At 39.6% G+C, this 20081-nt stretch overlaps 2 protein-coding genes across 2 annotated transcripts in view; both read right to left on the bottom strand.

The window, feature by feature from the left end:
* The window catches only part of LOC135476452 (uncharacterized), a 19931-nt gene extending 15798 nt beyond the window's left edge, over positions 1-4133 (bottom strand). The window contains exons 1-3 of the mRNA XM_064756481.1: positions 4130-4133; positions 2538-2612; positions 1054-1115 (exon numbers count right to left, since the gene is read on the bottom strand). Of these exons, the coding sequence (XP_064612551.1) occupies positions 1054-1115; positions 2538-2612; positions 4130-4133 (141 nt within the window). The remainder of the gene's footprint in view (positions 1-1053; positions 1116-2537; positions 2613-4129) is intronic.
* On the bottom strand, positions 3931-19979 carry LOC135476451 (uncharacterized). The gene is made up of 5 exons (XM_064756480.1): positions 19041-19979; positions 6933-6968; positions 6245-6402; positions 5366-5410; positions 3931-4371 (listed from the first exon to the last, which is right to left on the bottom strand). Exons 1-5 carry the CDS (start codon positions 19977-19979, stop codon positions 4224-4226), a joined length of 1326 nt encoding a protein of 441 aa, XP_064612550.1. The 3' UTR covers positions 3931-4223.
* Positions 19980-20081: the final 102 nt, after the last annotated feature.

The following is a 20081-nucleotide window of genomic DNA, read 5'->3' as shown; positions in this document are numbered from 1 at the left end:
TTGGTCTATGCTGTCTGTTTGTCTAACAATATTGGGTAACACTGATGGCCTTTCGCGCAGGGACCCCTCTGGTGAGGGATGGTTAAAGCTCTAGTTCACTGTAAATATCAGGCCTTTAACCAATAAGGTGCATGAAGGCATGTGGCGTAGATGACAGAGTCTGTGCTCATGAAGATTACAGGAATCTTCTTGTCTTTGTCAATCATAGTTTCTATATTTTTAAAAGCCTTATTGGCCTAAAACAAAGATGTCATTTTCAAATTGTTTAACTATTGTACTCCCTTAAGCCTGATGCAGATGAATATCCCTGTCATGTATGCTTAACCTGTCAGCCATATCTGTTGCCATGGAAACAAGTAAAGTAATGAAATCCTATCAGTCTTCGTAACTACAATAAAAAATTAATGTCCTCATGCAAATTTGAACTCAGGTTCTTTGCTGTCTGTTAACCGTCAAGATTTGACCTCATATTTTGTTTAGTTCATCTGGGACAGTGTTGTTCAGAGATCACAAGAACTTTTGAGTTTGTTTATTTATTTGATGGATGTTTTACGCTGCACTCAAGAACATTTCACTTATACAATGGCCTCCAGCATTATGGTGGGAGAAAAGCAGGCAGAGCCCACGGGAAACCCATGACCATCCGCAAGTTGTGGCAGACCTTCCCACTTACGGCCATAGAGGAAGCCAGCATGACTTTTGTGTTATGATGCTAATTGCAATAAGCTGGTTATCTGTGAAACTCTTCAAATCAGTGATTACTACTGGCACCAACTTGTTAACAAGTTGTTTAACTGTTGTACTCTCTTAAGCCTGATGCAGATGAATATTGCTGTCATGTCCGCTTAACCCGTCACCCATATCTGTTGCCATGGATACAAGTAAACTAATGAAATCCTAAAGAAAAAAAAAAAAACTTGCCTGCTTAAACTACACAAGTAATACAAATCGTATTTCTGCTGTTGCTTTTTGCCAATAGACCAATCTATGACAAAAAGAACCACACCTGGATTTGAACCACTAACTGAGATATGAAATCTATGTAGAACTTACTGATGATGAATTCAGTGGCTCTGGTAATGGAGATTGTAATCCTGTGGATACTACAGAAGCGTCTGAAATGATACACAAAGAACAACATAAGAAATGACCTTTAGCTTTTAATGCAAAAATTGTGAAATAATAGTATCTAATTTAATAATAATAGTATGGAATTTACAACAATGTATAGTTTTGCTGTATCAGTTTACATGTTTTCCCAACTGCACTTTAATCACATCTCCATGTATTAGTCGGTTTGTTTTTGTAATATATATTGGCTACCTACAATTATGTATTTTTTCTATAAGAAGCAAAAATATTGCTACAAATATAAATCTACATCCCGTTTAAGCATTAATTGCACCCAATTTCCAGTGACGTAATCATTTACCTGCAAAATTATTTGCTCAAAGTTCACACAGGCTTGTTTATTAATCAAAAATGTTCAAACTGTATTCGTACACAAACATTTTCCTGGAGATAAACCTAACTTTCTTTAATAATTATAAGTACACTGAAATTGTATGCAACAATCGGAAGGTATCTTAAAGCACCAGTATTAGAAAAGAAACATAATAAAGGTTTAGATTTCAGTGAGATCCCAATGCAAACCAAGTAAATTAAAAAAATTAAGATGTGTTCTAATTTCATTCTGTACAACAAACCCATTCCAAAATAAAATGGACATTAGTCCAAAGGAAAAGATAACTCAGTGTATCTCATTTTATCATCTTTAACAAAAGGATCTCAAAACAGATCTGTTTTTGTATAACAGGCAATAGAGGAGTTTAGAATTCGAACTTACCTGTCAATACAGGTAAAAACAGTTTTTGTTGTATCGTGTAACTCGTTAAAAATATTAGGCAACCTTTGTTAACATCAATTTACCGATCACCTTTCTGACCATGTTTCAAATACAAAATATCACTTTCCTTTAGGAATTTCTCAAGTTTACAAATGAAAATTTCCTCTGTCTCGTACTCTAAATTACATCAGATGCCCATGTTACTGTAAACATGATCAAAAATAGTTGCCTAACATCTTTGACAGGTCGCATGATACAGTAGGTTTTTTTCCCTTCAGAGTTGAAAGAACTCGAAACCCTCCTATTAATTGTTACGAATTACTACATACGGCCTACAGTAAGCCTACACAGATTTCAATGTTCATCCTTGACAAAAGCCAATATATATAATACTGAAAGTACAAGAGTCTGATAAAGTGTGAGAAAAACTGATATATCTATGTGCATCAGAACCTGTGAAAAGTAGCTCTGAAAAGGATGGCATAAAAAAAGAAAAGACAAAAAGCTGCCATAGTAAAAAGGAAACAGTCAGAAAGTAAAATGTATGAAATTCATGATAATGTATCTCATAAAAAAAAAGAAGCTAGAACATGCATACATGTGAAAGCAACTAAAAGCTTGAACACAAAAATTCCAGGAATTGATCATATCCAAGTGAAAGGAAAGTACTTCACTGTCAATAATTGCTTACGAGTTTTCTTTTTCCTTGGAGATACTGTGCCTTTTATACCAAGGCTGTGTTTACGAACAGCAGTTATTTTGACGTCTGAAATTAACAGATGCTCAACCATTTAACATCAAAAAAAAAATATTTGTAGTATCATTTGTTTATTGATCATGTATTTCTTTAAATTGATACAGTTGGATAGAAACAAAAAATAATAAAAAAAAGAAACGGTAACATTTTCTAGTTGCAAATATATGGCTCTGATTTGAGTGACACAGCTATGAGAGTTACATTACGAAACGCTTTCTAATGTGTTGTAGTCACCATATTTTTGGAAAGATTTCAGTTGTACATAGTATTACTATGGTGTCGTTGTTGTTGTAATGGATTGATTGCTATGCAGATTAAATAACATTTTATCGCGTTAATTACACAGCTGAATTTTAATTATCAAATTAGGATAACTTGTTACCTGCCTGTTTAGCTCGTTTTCACATTCGGTCCCTGTGTATTTTTGCCCCTACACGTGTGGAATGTGCCATGTTATATATACATTCACTATGGGACGGCCATATTTGTTTCCACAGAAACTCTCTAAATAAATATGTTTGTTTTTGTCTGGAAATCTACAATGTTTTTGCCCAAATACATAGAATAGGAATTATTAGATTTTTTTATTTCATATTACTATGAATGATGTGATGCTAACTGAAATATGAGCTACAGTCATGCTCCAGTTTAATAGTATTTTGGAGTTAGAGATTGCTTGCTGAAGTGTAGAGAGGCGGGAAATTCAAGTAATCCAGGAACTTGGGCAAAACGTTTTTCACAACTACTGGTATTGATGAGTCACTGTCGTCACCCTATATAGGCCTACTCTTTTGCTTTGGATTTATAAGGTTAAACATTCTATTTTCTCAGGACGTCAGCTGTAACCCTCTGTAAACATGGGTCCTCAATCCGACTATGAAATCATGAGGTTACTACTGAAACATTGCTGATTTCTAGACGTCCGCTGTGAGTTATAAATATATTGTATAGTCTAACTTATTCAGTGTCATCGGGAAGCTATTATATGTACTGCTGTCGGTAACTTACACTGGCCATAAACTCGTAGTGGTCTGTCCAGAAAAAATACTAGGTCCAAGTGCAGATCAGCTATAGACAGTTTATGTACTTCCTTTACGCTGATGGTCAGTCGCAGTTCTAAATCATCAGGTGATAGTAATTAACCTTGTAATTCAAGGTACCCTAAGCCCTTTCACTACGCCACTGTTTAATAACCAAGAAAACTCTGGTAACGACTGAATCTCACCCACTTCTCAATGTCTTGACGGAGATGAAGTTCTCATCAACCCAGAGAAATCATTTTCTCAAAGCCACCCAAACAGCTATAGGCCTATCTTTATTTCCCGATTCGAGTTACTTCCCTTCAATGCCCAGTTAAGGCGCACTAATCGTGAATTAAAATTATTGACTTCTCCAATCCACACGACTGTACACAAGAGGATTGAAAGCTATTCCAATCTGTTTACAGTGTGTGTTATACCTAAAATAAGAAATGATAAAATATAAAAAGTAAGCATAGCTACCTCCCCTTATTTGAATTTACTCACTCATAAAGTCAAATAACTTATCAAATGCGGGGCTAACACGTACGTGTATGGCGTAAATAAATTTGTATGAAATTATAGATGGCATTTTTGTTGTTTAGTTGGTGTGATACAAATGTTGGAGCCATGTTTCACCTATGAGATTCTTGAACTCCACGGTCATATCCATCTCGTCTTCGTCCAGGTCCGTGCGAGTGACGGAAGACGAAGGGGACCCCGGCCGACCTTCCGCCCCGCTACAGCCGCTGCAAACACAACATGACGTTACACATTGATTAATGGAAGTAGGGATGAAAAATCATGTTCCAATTTTTTTTTTTAAATTTGATATATTAATGAAATACGTAGGCCTATACCGGTAATTAACTTTTTCTTGTTGTTGCACACATTACTGTCATTCATACACGGTAGGATATTTTCAACTCAGAAGACAGAAAATTGTTACAGAATGTACACGTAGGCCGCTAAATGTATGGGATGTCACGTTCTGCTTGTCTTTATCGCCCTATATTTAAGTTCGACATATTAATCCTTCTGGAATAGTTAGATGGTCAAATTTTTCTTTTGAAGCCAAAAGTTCGTCTATTAAAGATACAGGCCTACAAAATTGTTTACTACATACCATGGGTAAACTAATGACAAGAAAAGGCCGTGCAACTTATACGTAATTATATTTGTGACAATTTTAATCATGTCTTATCATATTCTAAAATAAAATCAATATTGTTACAAATATTCATCGCCCATTTTGCTGCTGAGCGTTACATTATCCCGAGAACGACGTATTTTTCATCGAAAGAAACATTAGCCATCAACTTGCTTTACCTAAAGACAGTGCAAATTAATTTATTAAGAGTTTTCAATAACTAATCTACGTGTTTCAGAATTACATAAATCACCATTCCTAACAGTATGGTAAAAAATCAAAGCGCAGAATATGGGTAAAGTCTTTGAGAAAAAGCAAACCAACCACCTGGAATTAAATTAATCGTGGAGGAGAGTATGGAAGGTGGATGCGACCATTCGCCTTCTCCAGCCACGTTAAAAGACGCGACTCGAGAACGCGTGTGGGCGCATCCGTCTTCCATAGGAGAAGGAGTCTTGAGCAAGGAATAAGCTGTTGTTCAAAGAATAATTTATCCTCAGCAACCAGAGCAAGAAATCACACAGATGAGAGAGAGACAATGCTAGGAAATATACACAATGAATTTGACTACTAGTATTTTAAATGACGCATACGCCTTTGCCTTGAGGTTAACTGGAACACTATGACGTCGGCGAACCCTGTAAGAAATGAACAACTCTTCAATTATTATCTTGTAATTAACTTACTTTTACAAATGTTTTATTCTAATTTGTAATGACTAGAATACTAGTTCCCCGAGATTTACTTTTCATAATATTTGTCCTATATTTTCCCCTATGTAGGAGGTAAAGGAAGCCAACTACAGGTTCTGTCAAATAACTAAAATGAAAATTTCGATCCACTGTTTTCATGATATTAGTTTCAAAGCAATCCTGGTATGTCATCAAATATGTCCTCACAATGTCACATGAAACAAAAACAAATGATTGGTCTTATATTTTGAATTTCTTACACTGAAATAACTATCTCGAGACCACTGAAAATACTGGCTCGAGTGAGACTCGAACTCACGAATTAGGGTAGCTACCAAGCTAGATGGAAATGGCTCGCTGACATGCAGTGAATAATATTCACATCAGCACGCAACTTACAAGGTACAATCTTCTAATTTTTAGCTCAGTCGGTTTTTCAAAAGCAACTGTCATAATCATCAGAAAATAAATAACTCAATACTGAATTCCCGACACTGAAATAATTATCTCAAGCCACCGAGAGTATGGATGTATTCCCTGATGATGGTAGTTAATTTAGCAATAGCGCCCTGTTATGGTGTAACGTTATACACAGATATATGATTAATAGTTAAACGCTTTAAAGTGACTATAAAATTCAACGTTTAAATGTGTAGTCATGTTGAAATTAAGATATACAAGTGTATAGATTTTATCTACCGATCATGAACTTAAAATTCGCTGGTCGTCTTTCTAGTCAAACGATTTTCTGCTTTATATTCTTCCATTCATCCCGCTCACCTGTAACTGTTCTGCCGGCCTGGCTGGAGGGGGCTCTTTTGGGGTGGGTGTTGCCGCACCTGCTCCTCATCATCTTGACCCTCGCCGCCATCAACCCGCTCGTGCAAGGGAACTTTGTAGACGAAATTGGTGAAATATGGATTTGAGCCGCGCACCACCTTTGAAATAATAAAACAGCATTTTTGTCTGCGTTGTTTTCTTCTTTGCCTACCTGAAGGCGAGCTCAGGTATGAACACGGTATGCAGCTATTCAAAATGCACATGTTCAATGAAAGGCAATGTTTACAATTCTGGGACAAACACACGAATGTTTTATTTATTTATGTATTGATGTATTTACTTGGTTGCTTAATACCCAAGAAGTTTTTGCTTATGGTAGTGGTCAATCGGAGATAACCATATTGCCCGGATAAAGCCATCGACCTTCGACAGTCACCCGACAAACTCACAAATCAACGGACAAAACGTGGATGGAATCGCTCAGTTAAAAAGTTACTAACAGCGTACAGGTATTCGAATATACGTATATATTGTCCATATCTTCGCATCATTTCACTAAATTTCCACACTTCAAGAAAAATATCTGCTTTCTTATATACATAAAACTTTGGTGTCCTGGGACATGCTAAAACTTTTTATCGTCGTAACTATCATATAATGTGTGAGGAGCAATAAATTGCAAACTTACATAGTTGTTTCTGGGTAAATGTTGTAATTCCTTTCTCTGAAAGAAAAAAAAATTCTGTTAAGCACAAAATTGGTCCGAAAAAAGTGATGAACGAATGCATGGATTGGATATGTATGGTCCATCTTCGTCAAGCGGTGATTACACGGAGCGATTGTCGATTTCGATTAGTCCAATGAAAATAGAACATGCGCTATTCATGCCATTGTAGCATTCGACAAATCGCGTCGCCTGAACGCGACTTACAGAATTGTCATATTTTTATTCGACTTGTCGCATTCCACGAGTCCATACGACAAATCGCATCGTGTGAAAGTCGCTTGAGGATTTCAGAACAAGTATTTCTCCACGAAAAACCCATCATCCGTCGATGGCTGATTTTTTAATCAGCTATATGCCAGTTAACATCAACCGTTTAATGTCAGAACACGTGCTTCACAAGTGATACCGCACGTTCCATTTAGAAGGACTAGCGTACGTAGTCCATACAACCGGCTGAGCAGTTAGAATGAAACATATTCTAGCTGCCCATGTACATGTTTAAAAAGAAGCAATGTACTGCACGCGCTCTGTAGTACCATGGTTTAAGCAGAATTAGGTGATAAAAAATTCAGTGATGTTAGCTGCAATTTCTTGAACGTCACCGGTCTAGAATTGCTCAAAATGCTGAATGCAATCCCACTGACAGAATGCTGAATGAAGTGTAGATTCCCAATCATCCTGGTATGTGCCAGCTGTTATGGAACTGAAGTAATAAACGATATAGGACTAATCTGTCCAGTGACTTAATTTTCTTGTGATGTGCCCTCTCTTAAGCTTGTATGAACTGCCCTTGTGTCCACATTTCATCCACACAGCAAAATTATACAGCTAGAATGCTTTGTAACGCAGAGAAAAATATCTGATTTGATACTCGGTAATTTGTAAACCAACGTCCGATAAAACAATGACTGGTGCAAGGACAACGCTAGATGATAAACCATCGTCATTGTGGTGAAACGGGCGAATGAAGAAATTTGGCCTGCATTTTACATTCAAATGGTTACAGAATACCTGGTTAACGAGATAGGGATTGCTTTGTGCAATGTTACCGCCAGAGGGAGTAAACAAGGTTTTAAGGCATAATGTCCGTCCGTCTGTCTGCTTATCCGTCTGCCCGTCTGTGTGTTGCTGTATATTGATCTGTGCTAACAGTGCACCATTCACAGCAGTACGTATTTTCAGTCGTATGTTTATCTGTATACCCCTTTTTTTTCTTAAATATTTTTCTAACACATAATGGCATGATATAATTTTAGTTAGACATTTCGGGTTTCATGATTTCACCCGTTGCACTTTTTCAACTTCCAAAATTTACCTACCGATGCAGTTGCTGAGCGAGGTCTATGACAATCAATGAAACGCCGAACCTTCAGTAATAATCTGCCATCACCGGAAGCTGCCGAAACTGGTCGACCGTCTTCGGCATAAGCGTCGTCAATGCGTTGCGAAAGTCCGTCACATGCCGTCTGAGGTCGTGACCTCAGCAGCTCTGTGTGCATGTGAGAGTGATCGTAACATCGCGAATGGCGGCTGAAGTACCGATGATCAGGGTGAGGATGGAGGTTTATTGCCCGTCTACTCTCCTCGTCTTCGTAAAGTCTGTTCACCAAAGCAAAGGTTTTCTGTGAGGTCCGCACTGACGAGGGTTCATCTGGGAACAGCGTGTCTCTGTATTCCGAATTGTCCCCTCCTGCACACCACCCTCCTCCTGTGGACGAAGGGGGTCGAGCACTACCCGGCCTTTTCGGAGAATTGTTGGGCACACGAGCACTACTCGGTCTCTGGGGAGAGCCACTAGGAACCCGAGCACTCGCCGGTCTCCGGACCCTTCCTGAATAAACGCGGTCAGACCCACGGCTAGACAAAGCACTATACGGCCTACAAAAAGCTGCCTGAGCACTCGCAGGCCGTTTCGTTCCACCCAAACTTTCCGGCACTTTTGTTCGCTTTTTCTCATCAGGTCGCCTATGTACAAGCAATCGAACGCTTGATGTACCCTTTGACTTCGCCACGCCCCATTCCGGCGTAGAACCAATCTGAATCACGTCGGGGTTGTTGAGTTTGAAGGACGCGAAGGACGTGACGTCATCGTCAGAACAAAGGATAAAGCTATCCTCAGCGTCCGCTTGCAGGACTAAGTCTGCGGTCCTACCGAGCCGAGTCCTGTAGCTGGGGGCCAGCCAAGGCGCTGACTCATCCAACATCTTGTCGTCTCTTCGGGAAATCCTTGAGATGTGTTAAGAATTGCGATTTCTCTCTACTAACCGATTCGAGAGCAACTGCCGACTTAACTGACGACCTTTGTCTTCAAGCAGCCCCTTCAATATAAACTGGTACTTTGTGTGCTTCCGGTCTAATCAGCGGAACTTGTCACTACAGTCCTTTCAAAAAAAAAAACAAGTATTCCTACCAGTGGCGATTTTCCTGGAAAGTAATAGTAAAAGTAAAAGAGTGGCCAATGCGCAGAATAGCGAATATAGCTGCCCGTGCATGGAGTATGATACGTCTGGTCAAGCAAAGTGCAAACGTTGAACTTGTGTATGGGAAGAAAGTTCCGCGAGCTTGGTACACTAACGTGTGTTTAAGCCAACATTAGAATGGTGAATATAAACAATCCACTTGTTTTCCCAGCGGTTAAAGCTTGTTACATGTGAACCACAGTCGATCACAGTTTTCTTCTGCTTTCATGATAACGACAACACTTTGGTAATAGTGTCATTGAACTCCCGATGTTGTTCACTCTTGACTATATACTTAGACCAGAAATTTTACAATGTAGCTCCGCCAGGGGTGTCGTTGGTGGTGACAAGCTCAACAATAACTTGTTGACCAACGCCCTGAACCAGGCTCCACTTCCATCTAGGTTTATAAATGTTTCATACCTGGAGCTGAAATTATTTAAATCCACTACGGTCTAGTCCTACGGTCGTTATAACAGTATGTGTAAAAGCATATCGACGTGAATTACTTTCGTTGTAAACTTGAGTGACTTACGGCTTTCCTGAACGACACAGTCCTGAATTAATCATTAACCAGATCGATCCAATAATGGAGACAACAATGGATTCCTTAAACACACGCCCCAGTGTGAATTCCTCGCGGAAATTGACCGTTAACACGGCTTAGTGTGGAGTGCTATCTCTGACACAATTAAGTCACCGTTCGAAATCTCCAATTCGGTTTAACTGTCAAGCGCGCAAGTTCTTTAACGTAAGAGAAATACAGAAACTCTCCAGGTGTGAAAAGGCCAGTCCATACATATGGCGAAAGATACCCGTGGTGCATGCATGGAGACACCAATACCGGTGAATCCTGAGTAAAGGCGAATATTTTACCAAACATCCAATTCCTGTGCTCTTTTGGCTTCGTTGACAATAGTGGTCACACAAAACTGTCCAACACAAAAATAGCAACACGTCACCGTATCAAGTCCATTCAGCATAGACTGGAATTCTATCACACACATGGATCAGCCTAGAACAACAACAACAGTATACAGGAAGCACAACTCCATAGCTCTTTGCATAAGGGTTCCTGGTCACCCATCATTATCCATTGCCTTGCTCACGGACAGATGCTGGTTAACCGGTTACTTTCAATAATCAGAATACGAAGCCAATCCACTCTCTTGGCATACTCAAATGGGTCATTTTCCCATACAAATCGGAAGGTATTTGGGCTTGACAGGAAAGTCGATACTTACGGTACACCTTATCAGAGAAATACCAGTTTCGGTAAACCAACGAGTCCTTTAGTTCAGGTAAATACCTGTCCGTCCTACGTATGCAGATAATCCACACAAAGCATGAATTAACAAAGGCACCCGAAATACGTTAATCCGATTAAATCAGGCTACATTCTGACTTATAGGCTCGCCTTTTGCCCGATCTCTTATATCGGACTATGTTCATATACGTATATATATCACCATGAATTGTGGAATAATTTACTCTACAGCCCCGTTGTTGGTATAAGTGGAAACGATATCCTGTAGGGAGGTTATTAGAGGTCAGTCAAGATAAAGAGATTTGACACGCTGGATGGCTGCGCCAATGTGGAGAACAGCTTGTTAACAGTTAGCAGTCATGAACACAGGTGCAATCAAGGGCCGTCAATCTGAGATCCCCTAATCAGTTGTATTTAAGCCTTAAGCGGACTTGAATGGTCCGATCATGGAATTTAAAAAAAAATGATATTAAATTGCCGGCTCTGTACAAAAGGACTGACAATATGTACACCACGCATATCTAACTTGGCTGATTTAATACTACTTACTTCACAATCGAACGCCTTCTTTGGTCTGTGTTAAACGCCGTTTTGAGAATTGGTCTTACGATTATTGACCCGGAACGTCCTCATTGGTTGACGGCTTATATACGAATGTTTCCCCATTGTATGCATATGCGGGCGTATGTACTGATTTCTGCTAACGAATATGTTACACGAAGAGGGAACGATTCTTCACTTGCATAGAAGGTCGGGAGTTCGCATCCAAACTTTGAGTGCTTTAGTTCTATTTTATCTTGGTTTTTTTTTTTGGGGGGGGGGGCGGGGGTGTTTTTGTTTTGTTTGTTTGATTTCCTTTCTCTGCACAGTCTAAAGACACCTGTTAATACTTACTTACAGCAATTTGGGCAACTATGGAATAACCGTTATGATTGCAGGCGTGCTACGTCACAATCACTAGTCTCAGTTTAAACACTGATGTTTACACAATCACTAGCCCCTGTTTAAGCGCTGATGCGTGTAAAACCAGTAGCCTCAGATTGAGCACTGATCTTTACACAATCACTAGTTCCCTTTAAGCCCTGATGCTTATGCCGTCACTAGCCTCAGTTTAAATCCTGGTGTTTATACAATCGCTGGCGTCAGTTTAAGCGCTGGTGTTTATACTACTACTAGCCTCAGTGTTTATACAGTCACTAGCCTCAGTTTAAGCACTGGTGTTTATACAATCGCTGGCCTTGGTTTAAGCGCTGATGTTTATACGACCACTAGTCTTAATTTAGAGACGATGCCTATCAGACCACTAGCCTCAGTTTGAGTGCTGATGTTGTAATATAATCAAAGGCGTCCAGTAATTCAAAAGTAAAACCAGACCAGCTGACAAGCGGTCCAACGTAACCCGTGAAATACAGATCTTTGTCAATTTACCCTGGAATTAATATAGCAGACCAGGATAGTGTTTTTCCACTACTAGGCCTACCGTCACAAAGAGTAAAAAGTGTCTTCAGTCATGATGTCTGCCTGTATGTCTGTATGTATGCCTGTCTGTATGCCTCATGTAATTGCTTAATCAGTAGCAAATTATTAAACCTCTACGTCAGTTTAAGCGTTGATGCTTACAAAACCACTAACGCCAGTTTAAGCGCCAATACTTAAACAATACAACAACCAGCCTCAGTATGAAGTCGGCGAAGTGCCTAGAAGCAAATAAAGGGACACAACTCTGTATGCCTGGATCGTAACGTTAAATATATATGTGCCGGTGATGTTTATTTATCCCTGGCTTTAAACCTAGGTCGTAACGTAAAATATACATGTGCCTATGATGTGTATTTATCCCAGCATTAAACCCAGATCGTAACGTTAAATACACATGTGCCGGTAATGGGCATTTATCCCAGCTTTAAACATAGAGGGTGACGTAAAATATACATGTGCAGGTAATGTGTATTTATCCAAGGTATAAACCTAGATGGTAACGTTAAATACACATGTGCCGGTAATGTGTATTTATCCCAGCTTTAAACCTAGATAGTAACTTTAAATGTACCTGTACCGGTAATGTGTATTTATGCCCAGTTTTAAACCTGAATGGTAACGTAAAACATACATGTACTGGTAATGTGTATTTATCCCAATTTTAAACATAGATCGTAACCTTAAATACACATATGCCGGTAATGTGTATTTATCACAGCTTAAACATAAATGGTAACGTTAAATATACATGTGCCGATGATGTTTATTTATACCCGGCTTTAAACCTAGATGGTAACGTTAAATATACATGTGCCGGTGATGTTTATTTATCCCCGGCTTTAAACCTAGGTCGTAACGTTAACTATACATGTACCTATGATGTGTATTTATCCCAGCATTAAACCTTGATCGTAACGTTAAATATACATGTGCCGGTAATGGGCATTTATCCCAGCTTTAAACATAGAGGGTGACGTAAAATATACATGTGCAGGTAATGTGTATTTATCCAAGTATAAACCTAGATCGTAACGTTAAATATACATGTACCTGTGATGTGTATTTACCCCAGCATTAAACCTAGATGGTAACGTAAAATACGCATGTACTGGTAATGTGTATTCATCCCAGCTTTAATCAGAGGTGGTAACGTAAATTACACATGTACCGGTAATGTGTATTTATCCCAGCTTTAAACCTAGATGGTAACGTAAAATACACATGTACCGGTAATGTGTATTCATCCCAGCTTTAATCAGAGGTGGTAACGACGGCGTAATGATTGGTATATGGCCATTAAAGGCTAATCAAATGTATGTGAGCTTCACGTGGTTTATTGTGCCGACTGTTTGAGCATGACATACATTTCATAAAAACGAATTGTCTGCACAAAAAGGGGAAAGTGCTCCCCTAATAAAGCAGTCTCTGTGTAAACCTACATTGCAAGGAAACGTGTAGATGGAAATGAGCTTATAGATAAAAGAAAACATTCTTCCATAAAGTACATCTCACAGTTTCCAGCTTCACTGACAAATTTCATATAAGAGGAAACATTTTGCATTGCCATCTTCGTTTCGATGTATGCTGACCCGGTGTTTGAAGAGCAAAGTTTCACGCTAAATAGTTTCAAATTTGAATCGCAAGGTCCAGCATTTGATTTTGGTTTAATTGTGTTCTAGCTAGGAATCAAAAAGAAATCTGTACGTTTAGGTTAAAGAGTTTTAACGTTTAGATTCCCGACAAAAACTTCAGCAAAATCTCTCAAAGGTGGTAACCACCAAAGCCTAGCAAAAGCCTAGTGTTACCTCTATCGGACATCGGAAACTAGGGTTACTGGTGACAAATGCATGAGCAGTGATATCTCTAGTAGACTTCAATCTAGACCAGTGCTGTTAACATCACAAAATACCTTTATTCTACTGAAGGAAGTGTGTAAGTTGTTCATGTTTATGCATTTATATATGAACGGATTAGAGTAAAACCCTAACTAAGGTAAATTGGTAACTGGCAATTGGCCATTTGCCAGCTACCACACTGTTGTCGCTGCCCTGGTTTGACTCTCTATGCTGTATCCGTATTTCACCGGTTACGTGTGGCTGTTTGCTATAGTGCATTTCCTTTAGAGAGGAAAATTGCCTGTAGTCAGGGACGCGTAACAACACAAGCTCAGCACATGCATATTTTGGAAGTCCATATTCTTGCAAAGAAAATCATTCTAGAACACCTTTTCTAATTCATATCTTAAACTGCATAAGCTCAGTTTCGACGCCAAGAACTCATTGCCTCGGGTCACGTCATAATTATGCCAAAACTAGTGGCATGATGGGATTTATGGGAGTTGGGAGTAATTTGTTTTACAATAGCTGCACCAACATGCGGTTAGAACAAACTGCACGCAATAACACAGCCTACACTACACTCTCAGTGAATAAAGCACATAAAGATTTTTATAACAAAATTTCCTAACATCCAGCTTTAAACCCATACTGCCGTGAAGTCATATACTACAATAGTTAATATGTAATTTATTAAGGTTATATCATACAAAAATGGGTATGGTTTAAAACATAGCAGTAAACATGGTTTACAGTAAAAACGATAGCAGTTTAGGTACCTGTGTCACTCTCCATCAAAACACGTTGAATTCTGCCCAATATCCAGCACGCCACTGGTTTTTTAATAATTATGACGTCATTAGAGGCAATGGGTTCTTGCCGTCAAAACCGAGCTTAGGGACTTCAACATCATGAATCATGAAAAAGTGTTCTGACTTCATTTTCCTTGCAATAATGTGAACTTCAAACATATCAATGTGTAGAGCTTATGTTGTTAGGCGTCACTGGCTACGGGCAATTTTGGTAGCGAGTATGACTAATTTTACAGACAGCTGAATATAGTTGACTTTTTAAAAGAAAAAGACTATAACTATCACACTGTTGTCGCTGCTCTGGTTTTACTCTTCACGCTATCGTCTTTTATATTGCACTTTGTTGCGGTGCTTAAGCATAAATCTTATACCTTGGTGTATTTAAAATATCGCACTAACATGAGACAACAGCAAGGCCTTACCGTAAGAAGTTGAGCTATTTTCTGCCGACATTCATTCGCAGCTTCCATGCCACTTTCCACTTTCAGATCCCATCCCTAAGAGCTTCGAGCCACGGCAGAAAATTGTAGCTTATCGACACGCTTTAGGTAATCTAATCAAAATAACTTCCTTTACACACTCAGGTGAGCAGACGTGAGAAACCTTACCTGAGAAAGACGCTGATGTTGCTTTAATATTTCACCACTGTAGTATCGTGTTAACACTGCAATCAGGCTAGGGTGAGATGTGTGTGTGTGTGTGTGGGGGGGGGGTCTGCTGGTGTGGTGTGGGAGATGCACAGAAAGACAAGCCTCGCGCGCTGTAGTGGGACACAAGTGATATGATATAAGCGTCGTACATGTATATACAACTGATATTCGATACCCGCTATATAAAAGACTACCAGAGAAGCCCTTGAAACCAGAGCCACGAAGACAGTGTGATAGTATGCAAATGGTCACACGTAAATGGCGCCATCCGGCATCTCATCAATTTGCCTATCGGCTGTGGTTTTATTCTAAATGCTGAAGAAGCCGTGTTTCGCCGGTTACGTGTGACGACTTGCCAATAACAATAACGCTGCTCTGCTTTTACTCTCTATGCTGTATGAGGTTTTTTTTACTATACTAGGCCACGGGACCCTTTCTGGTGATTAGGTGTGTGTGCAGTGTATTTTTGTCATTAATATATCTACGCGCACATTATCAGCTGTTTTTTTTTTATATTCCCGTTCAAGGCTATGTATACGATAGGCCCAGTTTATCTGCAATATATCACACATTTATTAGACCCCCTCAAAGACAAAGTTTACCTCTGTTTGGTGCACTTGTATAAAGTTCTGTTTTGTAAATGCAAACACCTGTCTAATATCCTCAATAATTTCTCGCTTTAACACTCTTAGACTGACAAGGTGAGTCCGCTGAGGTAACCCCTGTACAGTCAAAATACCTTCATATCCAAGTGTTGTCACACCTGGTTTTACCTGTCAGTTACCTGCTATACAAGGTGAACGGGATATGTACCTTCTTAGACCTGCGAACATTGAGACCTCCACCCCAAATAATCGGCAATTTTCTCGTCAACCCATGTTACATATAAAAAAAAAAGTCATGAGTTAGGCTTAGCGCATATGTAGCTACTGGTAGCTATACTTGTATATGACTATATCTATAAAGACATTGTTTTAAGGATGGCTTATTTATTTACTTATTTGATTGGTGTTTTACGCCGTACTCAAGAATATTTCACTTATACCACGGCCTCCCAGTGGTGGGAGGGAACCGGGCAGAGCCCGGGGGAAACCCACGACCAAGGATGGCTTATGGTATACTTTTAAGATCGGTACACATGTACAGAGAATTTATAGCATTATATAGAGCAAACTAAAGCAGTGGCGACGAGTGGCAGCTGACAAATGTAACCGGTGAAATACGCTCTCTTGCCAGGTTAGGGTTAGGTTACACATCCCCCCCCCCCACACACACACACACGTATGAGGGGTGCGTATGACCATTTGCCAATAAGTCTTTTATCACATTGTGTTACGGACTAAACTAGATGTACGCAAATGTTTTGCATAAGTTCAAACTTTCGGAAATAAATTACCACCACCTCAAATGCAGGCAAAAGCGACGAGAAATGTAAAATGAATAATAAAGGTATAGTTTAACACCAAAAATTAGTATCTAAAAGCATATTAAATGGTTAAATCACATTGACACATTAGATTAATCTGACGGGTCACATATTATTTTCAGTTCTTCACTAACATTAAATTTGAGAACATATATGCGCCCACTTTTTCCTGTACATTTTACTCAGAAAGAATGCCCATGGTTTAGGGCAAAAAAAAACAAAAAAAAACAAAAAAACAAAATACATGTCCAGATAGATTCGAGATTATTTCCATTATGCTAGCAGCAATTAAGGTTTGGAAACGAACGTTTATACTACCTTAAGATAACAAAGATTACCCGGCACACTTTTCTCCAACAAGTAAAAATATAGCAATGGGGAACATAAATATTAATACGAAGCGAAACTGTTGTGGCACCCAAACTGCGGACCATCTTTCACTGTATTGTAAATATAATCCTCTTGCATTTGATTTCAGTGTACGTGTACAAGCCAATTTCTTGTCAGATTACAGACTACACAGCCTTTACTTGACTGTGTCTGTGAATGTGTTAACAGTTTGCAGTAATGAACACAGCTACAATCAACGGCTGTTAATCTGAGATCCCCTAACCAGTTGAATTTAAGTCTTAAGCGGACTTGAATTGTCCGATCATGGAATAAAAAAAAAACTGATATTAAATTGCCTGCTCTGTACAAAAGGAATGACAATATGTACACCATCCATTTGTAACCTGGCTGATTTAATACCGCTCACTGCGCAAACGAACGCCTTTTTTGATTCTGTGCTGGTTTGTGTTAAACGTCCTTTTTGGGAATTGGCCTTGCGATTATTGATTTGAAACGTCCAGTTTTGTTAACGGGGGGTATACGAATGTCCGTTTTGAAAAATAGATTTCTCAAAGATACAAATGCATTTTAAGGCAGGGCCCTCGTTGCCTGGCTCATGACCGGTGAGGTCGCAAGTTCTAAACTGTTTCTCGCTTTCGGTTGCGATTTTAATATACAAGGCTAAATCATATACACAGTAAAACCAGAGCAGCACAGACAGTGTCACCATTTACTTGTCACCATTCAGGGTTTTATATTAACTGATCGTGTAAATGCGTAAATAGTGGCAAATTACACCAACACCCCACCCCACCCCCTCCCGTCTCCAGACTATGGCTTAAACATAATTAGATAAAAAAAATATGCAGTGATGTTAATTGCAATATATCATTCATTACTGGTCTAGAATTAGACCGAATAAGTCCGAAGAACTTGCGAAAGGCGAGGGTTTGCCCAGATACATGGACTGAATACCCATTGTATAACTTAAAGGCTGAATTGGGCTGGATTGAATGCCCAGTGTATGACTTAAAGGCTGAACTGGGCTGGATTGAATACCCAGTGTATAACTTAAAGGCTGAACTGGGCTGGATTGAATACCCATTGTATAACTTAAAGGCTGAATTGGGCTGGATTGAATACCCATTGTATAACTTAAAGGCTGAACTGGGCTGGATTGAATACCCATTGTATAACTTAAAGGCTGAATTGGGCTGGATTGAATACCCATTGTATAACTTAAAGGCTGAATTGGGCTGGATTGAATACCCATTGTATAACTTAAAGGCTGAACTGGGCTGGATTGAATACCCATTGTATAACTTAAAGGCTGAATTGGGCTGGATTGAATACCCAGTGTATAACTTAAAGGCTGAATTGGGCTGGATTGAATACCCATTGTATAACTTAAAGGCTGAATTGGGCTGGATTGAATACCCATTGTATAACTTAAAGGCTGAACTGGGCTGGATTGAATACCCATTGTATAACTTAAAGGCTGAACTGGGCTGGATTGAATACCCATTGTATAACTTAAAGGCTGAACTGGGCTGGATTGAATACCCAGTGTATAACTTAAAGGCTGAACTGGGCTGGATTGAATGCCCAGAGTATGATTTTAAGGCTGAACTCGGCTGAATTCAATACCCAGTGTATAACTTGAAGGCTGATCTCGGCTGCTTTGAGTACCAAGGGTGTATATAGCTTAAAGGCAGAACGTCGAAAACGGGGCATGGATTCCAAAGGCAGATAAATCCTCAGGTACTTACAATATGAATGGAGCAGATGAGACAACTTAGAAGTATACTTACGTCTCCAAATGTAGTAAATATCCAATCAAGATAATTGGCGATGCCATTGAGGTGATTGACAGGCGGCAAATCGATACTGATTCTTTTCTCCTGCCCTGGGTTGGGTAGACTGCTCGATGGGATGTTAGCTATGGTATTTCGTCTCCTCCCGAACAACTTCACTTCTGCTTCTTTGGCGTAATTGTCTAGATATGCAGGAAGACGATCTTTGGCACTAGGAGTGGTCACAGGAAATAATGAGTCTAAGTCTTCCGGGTATTCCGGTGCTACCAAATGGTCTGAAAGCGCGCGTTCAGAGTTCGATTCCACCTCTGGCGACTGTGATGACGGCAAAGAATCATCGCCGACCGAAGACGGCCTGCTGGTAAGAATTCGTTGGTATCTCAATTGGCCATTCTCTATTTCTACGACCCCGGAGCTGGACATTGGCCTGTCCCACCGAGGATTTCTAACACCATAAGCCCCGTGGGTAGGGTTGAAGACGCCAGCCACGGTGCTTAGCTGAAGGGTTGTATTTGGGTCTACTGGAATAACACTGCCTTCTCTCAGACTGCTCCCGAACATATCCAGGTTAACCTGGGCCCGAACTCTAGCATTTGGTAAAAGCATTAAAGGGGAACCGTTGAATTTGACTTCGTATTCACGGTAATATTCCCTGTGTCTTACTACGCCATATTGAAAAGTTCTTCTGAGGCTGGTGTAACCGGAGTTTTGTGGGGAATTAGGCCTAGATTTTGCAGATCGCTTCTGTAACAAGCGTCGCTTTCTGGTGTAATCCATGGCTGTGCTGGACCACCTTGGAACCGATGACGTCTCAGATTGCAATGGCGTTTTGGTCACCATAGTTGTTTGGCGTTGACGTCCGGTTGCAGACTTAAGCACTCTTCCTTTAAATACTGTATCATCGTCATCCATGACAAATCTGACGGAGTGAGACATGTTTGAGTTTTTATTTCTTGCTTCACGAAAGGTGGATGGAATATCAAACTACAATATCTTTCCTTTTGTCCACGGTAATTGTATCCAGCTTAATCATGCACC

The sequence above is a fragment of the Liolophura sinensis genome, chromosome 10 (genome assembly GCF_032854445.1).
Source record: "Liolophura sinensis isolate JHLJ2023 chromosome 10, CUHK_Ljap_v2, whole genome shotgun sequence".
Lineage (NCBI taxonomy): Eukaryota > Metazoa > Mollusca > Polyplacophora > Chitonida > Chitonidae > Liolophura > Liolophura sinensis.
The sequence above is the reverse complement of the archived record's forward strand: the minus strand, read 5'-3'. Positions and strand labels throughout refer to the sequence as shown.

Bases quoted from the DNA above. Each gene is read 5' to 3' on its own strand.
- LOC135476451 (XM_064756480.1), bottom strand. From the start codon at position 19,979: ATGTCTCACTCCGTCAGATTTGTCATGGATGACGATGATACAGTATTT. The intron at 6,403-6,932 runs GTAAGTTTGCAA...ATTATTTCAAAG, and splicing joins ATTTACCCAGAAACAACTAT to GTGGTGCGCGGCTCAAATCC. The intron at 5,411-6,244 runs GTGAGCGGGATG...CATTTCTTACAG, and splicing joins GGCCGGCAGAACAGTTACAG to GGTTCGCCGACGTCATAGTG.